At 43.2% G+C, this 21,439-nt stretch overlaps 1 protein-coding gene across 3 annotated transcripts in view; it reads left to right on the forward strand.

Moving 5' to 3' along the window:
• Nucleotides 1–383: 383 nt before the first annotated feature.
• gc2 (guanylyl cyclase 2) overlaps nucleotides 384–21,439 on the forward strand; it is a 35,924-nt gene continuing 14,868 nt past the window's right edge. For 2 of the 3 annotated variants that reach the window (XM_060924763.1, XM_060924776.1), the window contains exons 1-12: nucleotides 384–452; nucleotides 1,405–2,256; nucleotides 2,372–2,676; nucleotides 12,534–12,888; nucleotides 17,063–17,147; nucleotides 17,300–17,396; nucleotides 17,473–17,598; nucleotides 17,693–17,773; nucleotides 19,944–20,120; nucleotides 20,305–20,461; nucleotides 20,679–20,828; nucleotides 20,994–21,142. In XM_060924763.1, coding sequence (XP_060780746.1) covers nucleotides 1,494–2,256; nucleotides 2,372–2,676; nucleotides 12,534–12,888; nucleotides 17,063–17,147; nucleotides 17,300–17,396; nucleotides 17,473–17,598; nucleotides 17,693–17,773; nucleotides 19,944–20,120; nucleotides 20,305–20,461; nucleotides 20,679–20,828; nucleotides 20,994–21,142 — 2,445 coding nt within the window. In that variant the 5' untranslated portion in view covers nucleotides 384–452; nucleotides 1,405–1,493. The remainder of the gene's footprint in view (nucleotides 453–1,404; nucleotides 2,257–2,371; nucleotides 2,677–12,533; nucleotides 12,889–17,062; nucleotides 17,148–17,299; nucleotides 17,397–17,472; nucleotides 17,599–17,692; nucleotides 17,774–19,943; nucleotides 20,121–20,304; nucleotides 20,462–20,678; nucleotides 20,829–20,993; nucleotides 21,143–21,439) is intronic. The other variant, XM_060924770.1, reaches the window with a different exon arrangement.

Raw genomic sequence — 21,439 nt, forward strand, 5'->3', positions numbered from 1 at the left:
CACTAAATGTTTATCATGACCACTTACAGGCTAATACCTTTTCAAACTTTACTTCAAGCTCCCTTATGAGTGGACAAGGGACTACTCTGAGTGAAATAATAAAAAGAAAGAAATCAGTTGGCTCAAAATTGGATTGATATAATCTTCAGGTCACTCACTTGAGGTCAGCTATGCCGTCACTTCAGGAAGAGGAGACTTGGAGAGGATTAGAAATGTAACCTAATACTGGCTGGAGCCCCGTTAGGGCCTCTGCGGCACCAATGGCTTTAATCTGGATACATTTCTTTTCCTGTAGATCATATTCAAATTCAAAATGACAGTAAAATTACACCAAGACAGTTTCTCTGGGATTTTAATTCATGTGAAATGTTGATGGCCTGCAGGTTTACACTTCATGGTTGAGGAAAAGGCACTGTGCAAATGATCATCTAAATTCTTTATCAGTATAATTGGTAAGTAAAGCCTATTTATATATCTATGCTAGTGTGTGCTAGTGAATGAATTGACGATATCTCTTAACTGATCTGTGGTAAGTGAATTGCAGTGACCAACTCAAGATAGTAAATTTTGGTTCGCAACCCCCAGACTTTGAAAATGGTGATTGGTGTGTAGATATATACCTAAATCTAGTAGGAAACAGCCCTCAGTAATAGGTGTCAAATATTGTTAATATGACTTTTTTTTTATTTATTGTCTGGTGTCATGTTACGGTTGTTCTGTAGTCTGGTACCAAATTGGAGGTATCTCATTTTGCTGCAAAACAAATCTACCATACAGATAAAGTGACCTGACCTGACCTGATTTTGGAAGGGAATTATCGCATTTAATGTGCCTGTATTTTGGTATCTTAAAGGCCTTTGCTGAAGAGGGATTAGAATAAACTCCACAGACATAATTAGATAATCCTACTGTAATTTTATGCAGTGTTGCAGTTAGTTCTGTAAGTAATGCTACAGCTACTATTTTGAAACAAATGCTGAATATCTTTTTAATAAGACAGATGACTCTCATTGTATGTGATAATTGGGATGCTTAAAGGATAATAACTTAACTTGCATTCACTGTTTGCTTCATTAAGTCACTCAAAAGCAATTTCATTGATATGCTTCAGAAATTTTCAGAAAGCCACCTAAACCTTATAACTTCATCTTTCAATGTAATTTATGAATGAATGATTGTAATGTTTCATAGCAGTATGTAGTAGTAGGACATAGTGTACACTTAAAAGGATTGTGCCGATCCGATTCTTACCATTGATCCCTCTTTACTGATTGCAAAATGGATCTGGATATGTTTTTTACAACGCATTTATATATAACAGTTATAATCTCAGGAAAATCAACCATTTATGCAGAGCTGCTCTCTACCACAGAATACCATCTCTATGATTTTGTCTTGGCACAGAACTATGGGTAGACGCCAACGATGACACCTCAGATGTGACATCTAGTGGGCTCCAGAGCACACCACCCTTCCTGAGCCGTAGCCCTGAGATGCGACGGCGGCTCTGTGCCTTCTATAATTTACCACCAGAATGGGCCAGCCGAGGACTCCAGAACAGCGATCAATGTTCATCTTACCCCCATCAGTATGGTCATCTCTCCTCCTGTTTCCCTTGGCACTTCTGTGCTTCTGTAATCCTGTTGTGCTTCCTTTATCCTGTATCCACTGCTGCTGCTATCTTTCGAGTAGGGGTAGTCGGGCCATGGTCCTGTGACCTACTCTTTGCCAAAGCTTATCCCAGTGCAGCAGCACGACTAGCTGTAAGTCGTATCAACCAGGACCCATCCCTCTACCCTGGGGTCACTTTTGATTATGTCATTCTGGAGGAGGATTGTGAAACATCGCAGGCTGTCTCCCACTTCTTTAGCTACTATGCACGGGCATCTGCCTTTGTTGGACCGGTCAATCCAGGTTACTGTGATGCAGCATCCCTGCTGGGGAAAACCTGGAACAAAGCTATGTTCTCCTGGTCATGTATTGATCATGAGCTGGATGCCAAATGCAACCACCCCACCTTTGTCCACACTATGCCCTTACCCACACATGTGTTGCTGCATCTCATGCAGCACTTCCGCTGGGCTCACGTCGGTATCATTTCCTCAGGTGATGACATCTGGATAGAGACTGCAAGCAAGGTAGCCAATGCATTGCGCAGCCATGGTATGCCTGTTGGCATAGTGACATCTATTGGGAAGGAAGTGGCTAGTATGCGCAAGACTCTAGCCAAAGTCAAGAGAGTAGAAAACCTACGCTGTGAGTTTAAAGTTCTACTGGTTGAAATTTACAACAATTATGCATGCCATAATTCTTTGGTTTCTCTTGCCAGTTCTCTATCATTAATTTTATTTCTCTTTCTCTCCCACTCTAGTGGTGGTCCTCTGTATGCACTCAGTTTTAATAGGGGGTAAAGATCAGCAGATGCTTCTTGAAATGGCCCATGATATGCGGATGACAGATGGCTCCATCATATTTGTCCCCTATGATACTCTCCTGTACAGCTTGCCCTACCAGAACCTTTCTCAATACATCCTTCCCAACAATAGCAAGCTGCAACATGCTTATGATGCTGTGCTTACCATCACTGTGGAGTCTCCAGAACAGCACTCATTTTATCAAGCTTACATGGAGGCACAGATGGGCGGAGAGCTTCCCAAGAACATTAAACCCCACCAGGTGAGAGGACAGTGAAAGTGGGTTGACAAAGTCACATAAGTTGGTGAAGTTTTCAAAGTATGTGTGTTTATATTGGCATTTGGATAAGTTAGTTGGTTTAGCATCAGGTAGATTTTCTCATGTCTGTCATCTGGCATAAAAATAAAACAGCAAAGTAGATTTTGTTGTCATTCTTACATATAACTTGTATATACTGGAACAATCTCATTTCTTAAAGTGTCCAGTAGTTGCATAATAAGAATAGCCTTTAAGGGCATAATGCTGTTGAGCAATGCTGCTGAGCAGTGATACTAAAGGGGTATGTTGGAAGGATCTTGATTAGTTAAAGTGTGTTGGGGGGGCAGCAAGGTGTTTAGTACTCTGACTGCCTCAGGGAAGAAACTGTTGAAGAGTGCAATAGTAGCACTGATGCTCCAGTACCTTTTGCCAGACAGCAGGAGAGTGAAGAGTGGTGTGGGAGAGATTATCCACTATGCTGATGGCCTTGTGGCTGCAGTGCTTGTGGTAAGAGGTGTCAAGATGGGAAGAGAGATCCCATGTTAGGGATGGCAAGATGTGGTGAGTTTGGATCCAAAAGCAGAACACAGACCAGAAAATCCAATGAATAAAAAAATGATTTAATTAAAGTCAAAAAGAGTAAATGAACAAAAATAGCAAAAATAATCCAGACAAAAAATGAGGTAGGCAAAGACAAAAATGCTAGCATGAAAAAACATGAAAAATAGTCCTGACAAAAAAACTGGAGACAAAAAACGTAGCACAAAAAAACATGAAAAAATGGCAAGACATGAGTGCAAAAAACTGTGGCAAAGACCAGGCAAAAACAGAGAGCAAAAATCCAAGAAGCAATGAGGGCGCAGAGATGACGTGAAAAACCAACGAGATGTTCTGGGAACGTCCCCTTCTGAGAACGGCCTTTTTATACACAGCAGTGCAAACCAGGAAGTGAATGCCGGCAAGACGGAAGTCCCGTCCCGGATCCAGATTAGCACTGGACCGGGAGATAATAAATCTCCGGAGTGGAAGTCCGGGGTGGAGCATGACAGCGAGCACCCCCTTCAATGAGCGCCTCCAGGCGCTTTAGGAAGAGTGTCAGGGTGTTGCCGGTGGAACTCAGTGATGAGTGTTGGGTCCAGTATGAACCTGGCGGGGACCCAACTTCTCTCCTTGGGACCGTAAACCTCCCAGTCCACCAGGTATTGGAGTCCTCTACCTCGCCACCATCAATGAGCCTGGGAGGAGGAGGGGGTTTGGAGGGTGGGAGCAAAGGACTGGAGACCAGAGGTTTAAGCTGAGATACATGAAATATAGGGTTCTAACAGAACATGGGTTGATTACCTTCTTGATGAGGAAGGGTCCAAAGAACCTGGGTGCTAGCTTGCAAGAGATGGTCCTAAGTGGCAGGTGGCATGTGGAGAGCATAACTCGTTGACCTACTCAGTAGGTGGGTGCCTTGGAGCAACATTTGTCAGCCTGCCTCTTGGATGTGAGTGTGGAGCAAATGAGTCTTCTCCAGGCCAATGCCCATGTCCTCCTGCAGTGGCGTATAAAGAGCTGGGCTGATGGTATGGCGACCTCTTCCTCTTGGCTGGGGAACAGTGGTGGTTGGTAACCTAGTGAGCACTGGAATGGAGAGAGACCTGTGGCAGAGGATGGGAGAGTGTTATGTGCATATTCGATCTAGGGTAGGTACTTGCTCCAAGAACTGGCATCCCTGGACGCCATGCACCTGAGTGCAACCTCCAAAGCCTGTTTTGCCTGTTTTGCCTGGCCGTTGGTCTGTGGGTGGAAGCCTGAGGAGAGACTACAGGTGGCCCTGATGAGTTTGCAGAAGGCTCTCCAGAACTGTGCAGTGAACTGAGGACCCTGGTCAGAAACAATGGCGGTAGGCAGACCATGTAGGTGGAAAATGTGGTGGACGAGTAGTTCTGCAGTCTCTTTGGCTGAGGGGAGCTTGAGCAGAGAAGTGAAATGGATGGTCTTAGAAAAATGGTCAATAACAGTGAGGATGCATGTGTTACCACCTGAGTTGGGGAGTCCTGTGATGAAGTCCAGGGGGACCAAGGTCGATGAGGAGTTGGAAGGGGTTTTAGTAAGCCGGCAGGGGGTCGATTGGCTGTCTTGTTCTGGGAGCATGTGTTGCAGGCTGCCACGAACTCCTGGACGTCCTCCTTGATGGATGGCCACCAAAAGCGCTGCTGGATGAGAGCCAGGGTTCGGGCGGCTCCCGGATGACAGGCCAGCTTGGATCCATGACCCCACTGCAGCACCTGAGTTCTCACAGGACAGTGAACAGACAGATGGTTATGAGGAATGTTGTTGGAGTTACCTTCACCGGGGTCCTGCTCCAGAGCCTTCTGCACGAGTGTCTCAACCTCTAGAATAGCAGATCCCACCAGGCAGCATGGAGGAAGGATAGTCTCAGGTGGCTTGGACTCCTCTTGGTGGGAAGAGAACATCCTGGACAGGGCGTCAGGTTTGCCGTTCTTGGAGCCTGGGTGGTGGGAGAGCATGAAGTTGAACCGGGAAAAGAAGAAAGACCAACGGGCTTGACGGGAATTGAGACATTTGGGGGACTTGAGGTACTCCAGTTTCTTATGATTAGTCCAGACTAGGAAAGGGAGATCAGACCCCTTGAGCCAGTGTCTCCAGTCTTCCAAGGCTGGTTGTCTTCACGGCCAGTAGTTCTCGGTCGCCGATGCTGTAGTTCCATTCAGCTGGGGATAGCCAGTGGGAGAAGAAGGAGCATGGGTGGACCTTGTTGTCATTGGTCCTCTGGGATAGGATGGCTCTGACCCCTGACTTGGAGGTGTTGACCTCGACGATAAACTGCTTGGTAGAATCGGGTATGGTGAGAATGGGTGCTGTGGTAAACCTGCACTTGAGACTGGAAAAGGCTTTATCTGCTTCCTCCCCCCACTTGAACTTGGTCTTGGTCAAGGTCAGGGCTGAGAGAGGTCTGGCCACCATGCTGAAGTCGTAGATGAAGTGCCTGTAGAAGTTGGCAAACCCCAGGAAGCGCTGGAGCTCTCGTCTCGAAGATGGGGTGGGCCAGTCAGCGACTGCCTCCAGCTTGAAGGGGTCCATCTGGATATTAGCTGGAGAGATGAACCCCAGGAATGAGACAGAGCCTTGGTGGAACTCGCTCTTCTCTGCCTTAACGAACAGCTTATTCTCCAGCAGGTGTTGATGAACCTGCCGGATGTGACCCCGATGTTCCTCCAGGGAGCAAGAGAAACTCAAGATGTTGTCCAGGTAAACAAAGACAAAGGTGTTAAGAAAGTCTCTCAAGATGTCGTTAACTAACGCCTGGAATACTGCGGGTGCATTAGTCAGGCCAAAAGGGACTACAAGGTACTCATAGTGGCCTGTGGTGGTGTTGAAGGCCATCTTCCACTCATCCCCTTCCCTGATCCTAACTAGGTGATAGGCATTGCATAAGTCCAGTTTAGTGAACACCTTAGCTCCTTGGAGTAGTTCGAAGGCTGTGGTCATGAGTGGTAGTGGGTAGCAGTTCTTGACCATGATGGTGTTGAGACATTGATAGTCAATGCAGGGGTGGAGCGACTTGTCCTTCTTCTCCATGAAGAAGAATCCCGCCCTTACTGGGGAGGAGGAAGGGCGGATGATCCCAGCTGCCAGAGACTCCGTGATATATTTCTCCATGGCTTGTCTCTCGGCAGGGGAAAGAGAGTAGAAACGTCCCTTGGGTGGCGCCGTCCGAGGCAGGAGGTCAATACCACAGTCATAGGGCCTATGAGGGGGAAGGGACACTGCTCGGGTCTTACTGAAGACAGGCTTGAGGTCCAGATATTATGGAGGCACATGAGAGAGGTCAGGAAACTCGCTGGCTGAAGGCTGTGGTGGTTTGGCAGGAAGCAGAGTGGAGTTCAGGCAGGAGGCCAGGCAGGAAGGACTCCAGCCTAAGATGGTGTGGTCAGTCCAGTTTAAGTGGGGGTTGTGCTGCATCAACCAGGGTAGTCCAAGAATAACGGGAATGTGAGGGTTGTTCATGACGTGAAGTTGTATCGTTTCAGAGTGATTGTCAGAAATCCTTAGGGTGAGCGGGGTGGTGAGATGAGTGATGGTGGTCAAGCCAGTGCCACTGAGTGTCAGGATGGTGAGAAGGACCTCAAGGGCGAGTAACAGGATTCCAAGATCCTTGGCTGTGGCAGAGCAGATCAGGTTCCTGTCCGCCCCCGAGTCGACAAGCGCCTGAAGATGGTGATGCCGGTTGTTGAGAGTGATGATAATGGGGAGCAACGGTCGGTTGGAAGGGGACTGGTTCCGAGCATTGCCCACCAGGGCCCCTCGACTCACTGGTGGGCTCGTCCTTTTAGCGGGCAGGCTCAGCAGATGTGTCCCTGTTGACCACAGTGGAAGCAAGCCCCCGTGCTCTGTTGGAGCTGTCGTTCTTCCACTGACACCCATACCCAATCTACCTGCATGGGTTCGACCGATGAGGCGGGAGGTGGAGAGGGGTTGAAGTTGAGGCGACTCCTCTCTCTCCTCCATTGTTGAACCCGCGTGTCAATATGATTGGCAAGGTCCATTAGGCTGGAGAGGACCGACGGCAGTTCCCGAGAGACAAGTTCGTCCTTGATGGTGTCGGATAAGCCATGTAGGAACGTGTCGACCAGGGCACTCTCGTTCCAACCGCATGACGCTGCCAATGTCTGGAACTCGATGGCATAATCCGAGGTAGATCGGGACCCCTGCAGCAACTCCATGAGCCCTCTTGCCACCTCCCGCCCGGACAGAGAGCGGTCGAATGTTCACCTCATTTCCTCAGAGAATTCCTTGAAGCTGGAACACCAGGGCATGTCAGCATCCCAGACTGCTGTTCCCCATTCCCTGGCCTTGCCGGTGAGAAGCGTGATGGTATAGGCTGCCCGCGAGCATTCTGTGGGGAAAGCCAGAGGTCAGAGCTCCAAGATCATTGAACACTGTGACAAAAAAGATCTGCAGGTACCTGGTTCTCCACTGTAGGGCTGAGGTGAAGGGAGTCTTGGTTCATGGAGAGCGGCAGTGGCAGGAGGTGAAGAAAGAGATGGCTGGGCAGGGGTAGGCACGGCTTGGGAGTGCTGAAGTTGTGTGGCTAGGAGGTTGAGTGAATTGGACAGGGTGGCCAGGTGCTGGGTGATCTGTTTGAGCTCCTGTTGGTGGGTCCTGAGGAGGGTTGCTGCTGCATAGCCATTCTCAGATGGTTCAGTTCCGCTGGATCCATGGTGGCCAGAACGTACTGTTAGGGATGGCGAGATGTGGTGAGTTTGGATCCAAAAGCAGAACACAGACCAGAAAATCCAATGAATAAAAAATGATTTAATTAAAGTCAAAAAGAGTAAACGAACAAAAATAGCAAAATAATCCAGACAAAAAAACGAGGTAGGCAAAGACAAAAATGCTAGCATGAAAAAACATGAAAAATAGTCCTGACAAAAAAACTGGAGACAAAAAATGTAGCACAAAAAAACATGAAAAAATGGCAAGACGTGAGTGCAAAAAACTGTGGCAAAGACCAGGCAAAAACAGAGAGCAAAAATCCAAGAAGCAATGAGGGCGCAGAGACGACATGAAAAACAGGGGCGATTTCTCAGAGACAACAAGGGAAGCCGAGCTTCCCCTAAAATTCTCTCCCCAAACTGCGGCGTCTACGATGTTGAATTCTCATTAAAACAATAACTTGCATAACATAATATATGCCCAAGATTGTATTTATGTTCATAACTATCCTGTAACTTATTTGAGTGATGTCTGACGAACTTGCAGTTCGCTACGAGAATCACCTTTGCTGCCAGGCTGTAACCTTTCTTATTTCAATGGGCTCTATTGACCGGCAGCAGTGTTGCCAGATTGGGCGGTTTTAAGTGCATTTTGTCGGGTTTTGAACATATTTTGGGATGGAAAACGTCAGCAGTATCTGGCAACACTGACTGGCAGCCGGGTATCCGTTGCAGTCTACGAGACGGCTCTGAACAGCCAATTTCGGCTAGTTGTTATTGGTTAAAATCAACAAAATCGTCACTTCCAGGGAAGCCGGGCTTCTCTGGGACTAAACGAGACAGTGGGAGGGCCAAGAAGCCGGGCTGATAAAGGATTATTGGAGGTAGTGTTTGAAAGACATGAGGAGGGCGGTACTTCAGCGAGGAACACGGAAGTATGATCAGTCAGTCCCTAGCGGATGTTGAGAAAGTGTAGTCGTGTGCCAAAGTGCTGTCCGAATTTCTTTTCATATAAACGTTTCTTCTCATTGATGTCTCTGTACATTACTCTGTAAATAAATGTAAATATTACTCGTTGTGCTCTGTTAACTTTCATCCATTCTATCATTTTGATAATTCATGAATTCACTCGTTTATTTCATTTGTAGTTCAATCTGGTTGTAGGCTAGCTTGAGCCTTATTGGGATCTGCAGTGCTAGCTGCTAACAGAAATTGGTGAAGTCTCTGGAAAGCACAACCAGCTGGTATGACAAGGTCACAGACCATTTTCTGGAAAAGGAGCGGAGGGCAGAATTTGTGTATAAATAGTGTTCATGTTCATGAATCTGAAGTGTGTATATTGTTCAGTAATGTTAAGAGAATGGTGGGCTCTGTGTTATAGGTTATACCTGGGTATAATATTCAAGGTTCTGTGTGTTGCATAGCCTACCTGGTTATGAATTTCCAGACTGTGTTGCAGAAGATGTTCAAGGATGTGTTGCACAGCTGGGTGTTGTGTTAAAGACTCTGTGTTGCATATCAGGGTATGATGTTCAAGGCCCTTCGTTGAATAGCCAGTGATTTTTGGATGTTTGATATTTTTGATTAAGGATATTAGGCACTAGCCTGGCAAGCCAGACTATAACATGAAATGTACAAGCAAAAATACTTTCTGCCACTAGGTAGGGTTGTCTAGTTCACTATGCTAATGGGGCACACCTTTCTATGCTTTGATATCCGGCCTACAGGTTTTACGATGAATGCGTAAAATGGGCTTCCCCTGTTTTAAAAACCAGCAGCCGCCACTGGTGAAAAACCAACGAGACGTTCTGGCAACGTCCCCTTCTGAGAACGGCCTTTTTATACACAGCAGCGCAAACCAGGAAGTGAATGCCGGCAAGATGGAAGTCCCATCCCGGATCCGAATTAGCGCTGGACCGGGAGATAATAAATCTCCGGAGTGGAAGTCCAGGGCGGAGCATGACACCCCAATAATCTACTCAACTGTTCTTACAATCAGTGCTGTGCCAATGCCACACAGTTAGATTTGGACATTCTATGTTGTTCCCATGAAGAAAGTGGTATAAATTGACATGAAGCAGTTTGCTTTCTTCACCCTCCTCATGATATGAAGACACTACTGGTGCTGTTGAAAATCCATATGAGGTCCCGGTTTGTTTTGTCAACATTAATAGATAGATTTTTGTCCCTCACCAGTCTGGAAACCACTCCCTCTCCTCTCAGTATGCTGATTTGTCATTGTTGCTGATAAGTCTCACCACTGTAGTATCATCTGCAAACTTGATGATGCAATTTGAACTGAAACCAGGAGGATATGGCATCCTCTGTGGAATGGTTTTGGTGATAGGTAAATGAAATGGGGCAGCACCATGTTGTAAGGGTTAGTACTGTTGTCTAGAGATAAAAGTGGAGCAAAGAAAAAAGCCCTGAACTTTTGAAAGTCAAACTAAGATATGGGGGGGGCAACGTCCCCCGAAAATATTTTAATAACATAACACGCAAAACCCTGCATTCTAGTGCATTTTAGTACTTATTTTCACTAAAACAAGTTATAACTTTTAAGCCTTTTTCTTTCATGTACATCAATGATTAACATGTCAAAAATATAAAATTTAATTCCCCGAGTTAATGAGTAATTTTCAGGAGTGCATTTAGAAAACGCGGTGATTTTCCTGCTACACAGTTCATTACTTTGGAAAAAAAATCAGACAGTTGAAGGTAAACTCAGCAAAATCCCAAAACAATACTGTTAAAAAGTAAAGGTCTGTTAGAGTCTCTAAAGCTTTCAGGTTTCAATGTTGGGGACATTGAGCCTCGTTTATCAATATTTTAGTAGAGTTGTGCGTTTGCAGACGCTAAAGTGAACTAAACATTTCCAATTCAGATTTATGCGAGTTGAAGCCAATTGTTTACATTAGTTCATATTGTCTGTAAATTTAAACACACCAATGAATACCAAATTTCTCATGTAAATCAGGGGCGTAGAGAGTGTGTGTGTGTGTGTGTGTGTGTGTGTGTGTGTGTGTGTGTGTGTGTGTGTGTGTGTGTCACACACTGCCTGGCAGCCTGAGTACATTATGTAACAAAAAATAATTACCATTGCTAGTTTTAGGTAGCTTAGAAACCGGCTCTTCCATTATTGCTGTTTCTTCCACATTTTCTTGATGTTGTGTTCTAGAAACGGCACTACAACTTAGCTTCGAAACCACAAAATGCAACTTTGATAGGAAAAAAATATACATATAATAAATTGCTTACCTCTCTTCACGTCGAAAGAAAGAGGAAAGTTTTGCTTGTTTTGACATGGCGAATTATTAACACAAGAGAAAATACTCGTAATTCTCAACTAAAAAGACTGCAGCTACACTGGCAGCTTGAACATGCTTTCTAGTACGATTGTGTTTGCGCAGAACGGTGTCAGTCCTGCGTGCCTTAGTACGTGCACCTGAAGGCGTGCCATGGGCGCGCGCGCCTAACGAGCTCCGGCACGTGCGCCGTTAACAAAGAACACCTGTCTTTAATCAATGAACTATGTTTGGGCTATTTAAGGACTGTGCCCATGCAAGGACGATGCGAAGTATTACACCGCATCTAGGAACGCGAAAAATCCGAACAATAAATTTCTCCATTCGGAAAACCGGAGATTTTCAAGAGTTTTGTCAAATATACGGATTTCCGGGTATTTCCGGAAGACTTGTCATTAGCGGAAAAAATCCGGAGGAATTTTCATGAAAATCTAAAAATCCGGAATTCTGGGAAAATCCGGAACACTTTCACGACTATGTTGTCTTACAGCAAGAAGATTCTGGGTTTGAACCATGCGGCCAAATGGGACCTTTCTGTGTGGAGTTTTCATGTTCTCTCTGTGTCTGCATGGGTTGCCTCTGGGTACTCCGGTTTATTCCCACAGTCCAAAGACATGCAGATTACATCAACTGACTACTCTAAATTGCCCATAGGTGTGAATGTGAGTGTGAATGGTTGCTTGTATCTGTGTTAACCTTGTGATAGATTGGCAACTTGCCCAGAGTGTACCCCACCTTTTGCCCAAAGCCAGCTAGGATTGACTCCAGGTTCCCCTGCGACCCTGACAGATAAGCAGTATAGATAATGGATGGATGGATGGATGGATGGATGGATGGATAAATGAAATGGGGGATAGACTGCTCTTTATGTGTTTCATGACCACCTGCTTGAAGCACTACATGAAGATTGGCATGAGTGGAACAGGCTGGTAGTCACTGAGGAAGGTCACAGATGATTTCTTTGGCACAGTTATGATGGTAGTCAGGGACAACTGCCTGACTCAAGGAGATGGATATTGTGCTTGTGGTAGAACCTTTTGATACTTCCTTCATGTAGTTCCCTGTTGTAGATTTTTTTAACAGTACAACTTCCAATTACAATCCAAACAATTCAGAATAATGTGCCTTGATCAAGAGACCAACAATATCTTTCTGCCAGCCTTAAACACTGAGTCACTATTGTCATAGTGGTGTAGAACACTTTGGTAAGCAAAACATCTTCAAGACTAATGCTACAAGACTAGTACCTTTGGCTTTTTAATGAGACATTTCAATTGCATGAATGACTTACATACTTTTTTGACATATTAAACATTGTTTAATCCTACAGGTTTCCCCTCTGTTTGGTACTATCTATTCCTCTGTCTTATTCATGGCCCATGCCATGCAGAGTTTGAGAGCATCAGGACAGTTGATGTCTGGTAATAATCTGGCCCAGCATGCACATAACCTGACATTCAAGGGCTTCAGTCACCCCATCCACATGAGCCATTCAGGCTTTGGTCTACTGGATTACGTGGTACTGGATACAGATGGCTTATCATGGGAACTGAGGCCTTGCTACCGCATAGAGATGAAGACAAATATGGTACACTTCCTTGGTCAGTCTATTCACTTCCCCCGATTGGGGCCACCTAAGACTGACTCTAGGTGCTGGTTCACACAAGGAATCATCTGTGGTGGAGGTGGGAGCGCACACGCATGCACACACACACACATACACACACACAAAGGTACAGTTGTGGTCAGAAGTTTACATACAGGGACATGAATGTCATCTTGGATATGAATGTCATGGCAATATTTGGGCTTTCAGTAATTTCTTTGAACTGTTCTTTTTCTGTGGCAGAATGATTGTACAGCATACATCTTTAATAAAAAACAGAATTTGGTGCACGAGTTTTCATTTTCTTTGGGTTTTCTGAAATCAATACAGGGTCAAAATTATACATACAGGGTAAAAAATTCACATACAGTGGTGCTTGAAAGTTTGTGAACCCTTTAGAATTTTCTATAGTTCTGCATAAATATGACCTAAAACATCATCAGATTTTCACACAAGTCCTAAAAGTAGATAAAGAGAACCCAGTTAAACAAATGAGACAAAAATATTATACTTGGTCATTTATTTATTGAGGAAAATGATCCAATATTACATATCTGTGAGTGGCAAAAGTATGTGAACCTCTAGGATTAGCAGTTAATTTGAAGGTGAAATTAGAGTCAGGTGTTTTCAATCAATGGGATGACAATCAGGTGTGAGTAGGCACCCTGTTTTATTTAAAGAACAGGGATCTATCAAAGTCTGATCTTCACAACATGTTTATGGAAGTGTATCATGGCACGAACAAAGGAGATTTCTGAGGACCTCAGAAAAAGCATTGTTGATGCTCATCAGGCTGGAAAAGGTTACAAAACCGTCTCTAAAGAGTTTGGATTCCACCAATCCACAGTCAGACAGATTGTGTACAAATGGAGGAAATTCAAGACCATTGTTACCCTCCCCAGGAGTGGTCGACCAACAAAGATCACTCCAAGAGCAAGGTGTGTAATAGTCGGTGAGCTCACAAAGGACCCCAGGGTAACTTCTAAGCAACTGAAGGCCTCTCTCACATTGGCTAATGTTCATGTTCATGAGTCCACCATCAGGAGAACACTGAACAACAATGGTGTGCATGGCAGGGTTGCATGGAGAAAGCCACTGCTCTCCAAAAAGAGCATTGCTGCTCATCTGCAGTTTGCTAAAGATCATGTGGACAAGCTAGAAGGCTATTGGAAAAATGTTTTGTGGACGGATGAGACCAAAATAGAACTTTTTGGTTTAAATGAGAAGCGTTATGTTTGGAGAAAGGAAAACACTGCATTCCAGCATAAGAACCTTATCCCATCTGTGAAACATGATGGTGGTAGTATCATGGTTTGGGCCTGTTTTGCTGCATCTGGGCCAGGACGGCTTGCCATCGTTGATGGAATAATGAATTCTGAATTATACCAGCAAATTCTAAAGGAAAATGTCAGAACATCTGTCCATGAACTGAATCTCAAGAGACGATGGGTCATGCAGCAAGACAACAACCCTAAGCACACAAGTCATTCTACCAAAAAATGGTTTAAGAAGAATAAAGTTAATGTTTTGGAATGGCCAAGTCAAAGTCCTGACTTTAATCCAATCTAAATGTTGTGGAAGGACCTGAAGCGAGCAGTTCATGTGAGGAAACCCACCAACATCCCAGAGTTGAAGCTGTTCTGTACGGAGGAATGGGCTAAAAGTCCTCCAAGCTAGTATGCAGGACTGATCAACAGTTACCGCAAATGTTTAGTTGCAGTTATTGCTGCACCTGGGGGGCACACCAGATACTGAAAGCAAAGGTTGACATACTTTTGCCACTCACAGATATGTAATATTGGGTCATTTTCATCAATAAATAAATGACCAAGTATAATATTTTTGTCTCATTTGTTTAACTGGGTTCTCTTTATCTACTTTTAGGACTTGTATGAAAATCTGATGATGCTTTAGGTCACATTTATGCAAAAATGCAGAAAATTCTAAAGGGTTCACAAACTTTCAAGCACCACTGTATGCTCACTTAGATTATTAATTCAGAGATGCTGAAACTTCCAAAATGTCTTTTATCTTGCCAAGGCTGAGGTTTCTTAACTTCCTGTTAGTGATCATGATTGACTACAGCTGGTAGCTTCTCTGTGCCTTCATAAAAAGAGTTTGTTTACAGCACTCATTGGATTGACCAACACACAGCAAAATTGTAAAGTCCAAGGAGCTCAGTGCAGATCTGAGAAAGCGGATCGCAGATATACACAACTCTGGAATGTCTCTTGGAGCCATTTCTAAACAACTGCAAATTCCAAGATCAGTTCAAACAATTGTATCCAAGTTATTGTGAGGTGCAGTCACTTTGCCAAGCCACTTTGCTTCAAGAAAACCCAAACTGTCACCCTCAGCTGAAAGGAAATTGGTTTGGATGGTCAGGAACAACCTGGGACCCACCATGGCACAGCCCTGCCATGACCTGGAAGCTGATGGATCACTGTCTACAGTTCAGATCACCATGGACTAAGAGGCTGCTATCCAAGAAATAACCCCCTGCTCCAAAATTGACACCTTCAAGCTTAAAGCATATACGCAGATCCATGGCCTCACTTTTATTTATAAATGCCTTGAGATCTCAAGAATGGCACAGGAATAGTTTTAAGCGTTAACAATAAATCTAATATAGTAATTTTTACAATTAAAGTGATTCATATAGGTAGCGGTCCGAGTGAATGACCTTGATGTCCGTAACGTCACAGCAGGAAGTCTATTGGTCTCATCGCCATTTCCGCTACACTAAAACACAGAGCTGACTGCAACTCCGATCCTCCATTTTGAGCTAATTTATTGCCATGCCACGTAGATGTGTTGCTGGCCGGTGCAGCAACACAACAGAAGGTGGATTTACATTGCATTCATGGCCCAAGAATTTTCAAACTGCAAAGATTTGGACGCGTTTTGCGAGAAGTTCGCAGGCACATTGGGCGCCTACGAAGTGATCTCTCCTCTGCTCTGCACATTTTACTGAGGACTCGTACGAGTCCTCTGATCTGTTGAAGATTGTTGGCTATAAGCCCGTATTGAAAGAGGGTGCAGTACCAACAATTAAATAAAACTACAAGAAAAATAAAGTATTTTTTTTTTAAAGGAAAGTGAGTTTAGTTGCACCAGTTCTACCAGAGTGAGTTGAGGGTTGTTGGTAAAACCTGAGACGGAACGGGATGGGACATATCACTCAGGCAGTGACCTCCCCGCGGTTGTTGCTAAAACTGGTGACATCCCGTTCCGTCCCAGGTTTTAGTAATTGCCTGAGCCAATCAGTAATGGCGGAGTACTCTGTATGGAGAGAATGAAGAATGAGTGGAGCAGCCGCCTGATTTCTGCACTGGGTATTGCTGCCATCTCGCCCTTATGTGGAAGAAGCGAATGAACAGAGAACTGAACGAACAACTGAAAGTCAGACTGTTTCAGAACAGTTGGCCACTAGATCAGCCTTTAAAAAGCGAGAACACAGATGGATAAGCTCCAACTCTCATTTGGATATAAAACAACGAAAACAACACGTTGTTCACCTGCATTTAGATTAATACATGTAACTTGTATTGTGTGTTTAAGTTAGCAGTATAAGATTATTTAGTTTGCTTCAGAATGTGATTGTCTCAGTTCATCTGATTATCTAATTAGCCTTTTACGTTTTATCAGTAAAAAATGCATGCATGTACATGTATGTTGCATAAGTTATAACACCTATCCTGTTTTAAGCTTAAAACAAGTCCTGACTTCAGCCCTATAGAAAATATATGGACCGTGCTTATAAGTCGAGTCCATGCCAAAAAAATTTTAAAAATTGAATTGATCTCTACCAATTCTACCATGAAGAGTCATGAAATATCCAACCAGAATTCTGCCAGAAGCTTGTTCATGGTAAACAAAAATGTTTGGTTAAGGGGAATCTTGCGAAGAGACATTTTACCCAAATATTAGGTGTGCTGTATATATATTTTTGACCCTGTATGTATAATTTTGACCCTCTGTTGACTTCAGAAAACCCAAAGAAAATTAAAACTTGTGCACTAAATTCTTGCTTTTTTAATTAAAGATGTATGCTGTACAATCATTCTGCCACAGAAAAAGAATAGTTCGAAGAAATTACTGAAAGCCCAAATACTGCCATGACATTCATATCCAAGATGACATTCATGTCACTGTATGTAAACTTCTGACCACAACTGTATTCGTATCCTTTAATAGATACATTGGTGCTTAGATCCATGAGTATGACAAAAAATCTTTCCATCTTCCAACAGGTGTGGATCCTTTCCATCTGCTTATTTTCTTCATCTATTTTGTTTTACTTATCTTCTCTATTGTTGCTTCTGTTTACTTTATAAGGTAATCATGTTGTCATATAGTTATACAGTATCATGTTTGATCTAGAGTGTAGCCTAAAGAAGTATAAGAAACATACATGTGAGTTGATTAACATATATTGCAGGTTATTGCTGAATCAGCACTGACATTTTTCTTATTATCCTGTTTCTTAGGCGACGATTCATTCAGATTCAATTAGTCCGGGGCCCAAACAAAATCCTACTGACCTTGGCTGATGTCACTTTCATCAATCCATCACTGAGTAACAAGGTAACTTTCCAGTTGTTTATGCAAACACAAGCAATAAAAATACACATTAATGACTGACACATCTTCCCAAAACCAGAAGATGAGTTTGGAGGAAAGCAAGACCAGCGATACAAGAAAAAGCACCTCAGAGCGCAGCCATAACTCTCCATTCTCTAGTCAATCTCCAGTCACCTATGAGAATTCAAATGTTGCCATCTATGAGGTATAACATATTCAGTAAATATTTCAAGAAACTTCACAGAACATTGAAGCACTTAAAAACTGTTCTTTTTTTAATCCCACCCCTTGTTTTGCAGGGAGATTGGGCTTGGCTAAAAAGGCTTCCCCATGGAAACTTTCGGAGTATCAACCCAAGTACCACTGACGTGTTTGAACTGGTGAGTCACTGCTAGATTTTTCCATTTCTAAACATTTAAAGTTCAATCCTTGCACTTTTTTTTTGCAGTTGTCACCAAGCATTAGTCATTACCAAGTGCACTTTTCAAAACCTCTCTATGTACACACAAACACCCATAAATTTGAATCATAATAAAAAAATTAACATGATCATATCTTTGCAGCTCTCCTGTTGAGTTAAGTGACTAGTAAATCATGTAGGAGGAAAGTGACTCCATCTTGGAATGGACTGTAAATCAGTGTGTGACTGCATGAAGAAAGTGAAATGTCTTTTTGCTGAATACAAACAACTATGTTTGTTTACCTGTTTTGCTCAAGTCTTCTATAGAAGTAATATCTCAAAATGAAATTAGGTACTTTGTATTGTATGGGTTGCTTGAGGAGTCATCATGTGAAATTCCTGCACACATTGTGCTGCTAGTATCTCTCTGACTCAGAATATTCACTGTGGACCTTTTGGTTTTGATTTGGTTCAAATATACTATTTGTTTTTTAGCTGACTGCTATCAATCTTACATCTAAACTTCCATCATTTGGTTCTGAACATGAATGTAATGAGGAAAGTATCGGTCAGCATCGGTCTTTGGTTAATTCTTTAACCAAAGAACATCAACATTTACCAATTTGGCAGTAGAGATACATATCCTATATGGCCAAAAGTTGGTGGACACCGGATCATCACATCCCTATGTACATTTTAAAAATCCCATTCAAAAATTATGGGCATTGATATGGAGGTAGCCCCCTCTTTGTTGCAGTAACAGCCTCCAGTCTTCGGGGAAGGATTTTTACTCCGTTTTGAAATGTGTCTGTGGGGATTAGTGCCAATTCAGGCAAAAGAGCATGACTGAGGTTGGGCACTGATGTCAAAGAAGAAGGCCTGACACGAAGTAAGTGTTACAGTTTATCCCAAAGGTGTTCAACAGTGTTGTAGTCGAGTCACTAAACCTCAAGCCCAAGTCCAGTCTCGAGTCCAGGTCAAGTCCAAATTATTAAAGAACATTTTGAGTCGAGTCCACTATTGATCCAAGTTGAGTCCGAGTCGAGTCCAAGAACAAGGCTCCATTTTGACGGTGGTTGTTGCTGCCTTTATGTGAAACCGTCTCTGCTATTGTGTTGGACTAACGTTACTGCTTGACTGCCCCATTTTAGTTAATAGGCTACAGATAAAAAGCTTGTTCATTGCTCAGCAAGCCCCGCCCACTATCAACAGGGCAAATAACATGAGAGAGCGTTAACACTAGCTAGTTCATCAGTCAGCAAGCAAGTCCCACTATCAACAGGGCAATGAACATAGTGTGTCACTCACTTCTCTGGGTGGAGTCTTGCCAAATGACTTGTTTGTTCCTGAACATGACGTATGAACAGGTGAATGTGCATCCTCTTGCACAAAATTCATATAAAAATTAATGTAGATATAAATATCTTATGCCAAATTATTATGGCATGTTACAAAAAATAAATAAATAAAATCTGAGTTCTCGTCTCCAATTTACGAGTACGAATGCAGTTAATGCACGAGTCCAAGTCCAAGTCTGAGTCATCAGTGCTCAAGTCCAAGTCAAGTCACAAGTCCTTAAAATTAGGGCACGAGTTGGACTTGAGTCCAAGTCCTGGACTTGAGTACTACAAACCTGGTGTTCAGCAAGGTTGAGGTCAGGGCCCTGTTCATGCCTCTCAGGCTCTTGTCTCCACAAACCATGTCTCCCAAACCATGGATTACACCTTGGGCACAAGAGCATTGTCATTGTGGAACAGATTTGGGCCCTTTAGTTCCATTGAAAGGAAATCAATATTAATACATACAAAGACATTCTACACAATTTCCAACTTTGCTTCCATCTTTGTGGGAACAGTCTTGGGAAAACCCATATTTTGATGTGATGGTCAGGTGTCCACAAACACATGGCCATATAATGTATCTCTGCTGATGGAAAATTAATTCATTTTGTGTCAAAACAATAAAAATGTATTTACAGTTTGGTCTACATATAGCTCTGTTGTGCAAATAGTTGGAAAATGTAAGCATGGTAAAGACTAATGCTTGTTAGCACTTGTAAACCTTTTAGAGTCTCCTTTACATGCCTTCTTTCATTTTCATCCTCTTTGCATGTAAAGTGATTCATAGAGCATTTACATCTTCATCTGCAGATGAAAGACATGAGGCATGAGAACGTTAACCCTTTCATGGGCTTCTTTCATGACTGTGGGGTTTTTGCCATAGTGACAGAGTACTGTTCTCGTGGCAGCCTGGAAGATCTGCTGCATAATGACGATGTCAAACTGGACTGGATGTTTAAGTCTTCCCTCCTGCTGGACCTCATTAAGGTTGTGCTCTCTATCAGACATGAAATGACTGATGTTTGGGAGAAAGATCATAAAATCCACTTGAGAAGAACTTGGTTGATTTGATGTGAAATATTTTGTCTAGACAGAGGTGTATTAACATTAATCTAATGAACGAAGCAGGTTATTATATGACTGTTTGTCTATAAATGTTCCTGGCATGCAGGGAATGAAATACCTCCACCACAGGAATGTATGTCATGGAAGGCTGAAGTCCAGGAACTGTGTGGTTGATGGGCGTTTTGTGCTCAAAGTGACAGACTATGGCTACAATGAAGTGTTGGAGTCCCAGAGGTTTCCGTATGTAGAGCCACAACCTGAGGGTGAGTGAGTGTGTACATTGTAAGATCTTTTATCTATACAGCTTAAGGATGCAGAGTTTCTGTACTATCCATATGATTCCTGGTGAGTTGTGTTCTTCTTTCCAGCCCCTTGAGAATTGTTGAGGTTTAGGTCTCTTGCCTGGACTTGTTCTTGCTTCTTTGTATACCACTCTACTTAGATTTGTTCTCTTTGCATGTGCTTCTGGACACTACACAGAGCTGCTGTGGACAGCCCCTGAGATTTTGAGAAGTTCTTTTGCAGGGTTGAAAGGCAGTCTGGCAGGGGATATTTACAGCTTCTCTATTATCATGCAGGAAGTTGTGGTGCGAGGGCCACCATTCTGCATGTTTGAGCAATCTGCTCAGGGTAGGTTACATCTCCTGGAGATCTGTCAAGCTTCTGTGAGAATATGTTATAATACTTGATTAGTTCAATAAAAGTAGTGCCCTTGATTCCCTCTCCTTTGGGTATGCAATCCTCCAATTATATGTATATTATATATTATAGTATAATTATTTTTGATCACAATAGAAATTGTTCAGAAAGTGAAGAAGCCTCCACCATTGTGCAGACCCATTGTATCTCCGGACCACGCTCCCCTTGAGTGTATCCAGCTAATGAAGCTGTGCTGGAATGAACAACCTGAGAGGAGACCAACATTTGATGAGATCTTTGATCAGGTGACCCACCTTTTTCACTTTTCCACTATTTACCCCTAAAAAAAAACCCTTCACCTTCAACAAGAACTGGATTTTAAACAATATCTCCATCCACACAAAAATGCAAAAATAATTTGAGCATGCCAAGCTAGTGGCAATAAACATAAACTGTTACGGTATGTCAAACACCGCAATAATAATGTTAAGAGCATGGGAGAAGGCAAATTGTGAAAAAACAACAACAGCAGCAGCAGTAAAGATTCTAACACAAGAATTCAAATGTGTGGACTGATGAAGATCTGGAAGTTCTCCATAATG

Source organism: Neoarius graeffei, chromosome 1 (assembly GCF_027579695.1).
Source record: "Neoarius graeffei isolate fNeoGra1 chromosome 1, fNeoGra1.pri, whole genome shotgun sequence".
NCBI classification, from domain to species: Eukaryota; Metazoa; Chordata; class Actinopteri; order Siluriformes; family Ariidae; genus Neoarius; species Neoarius graeffei.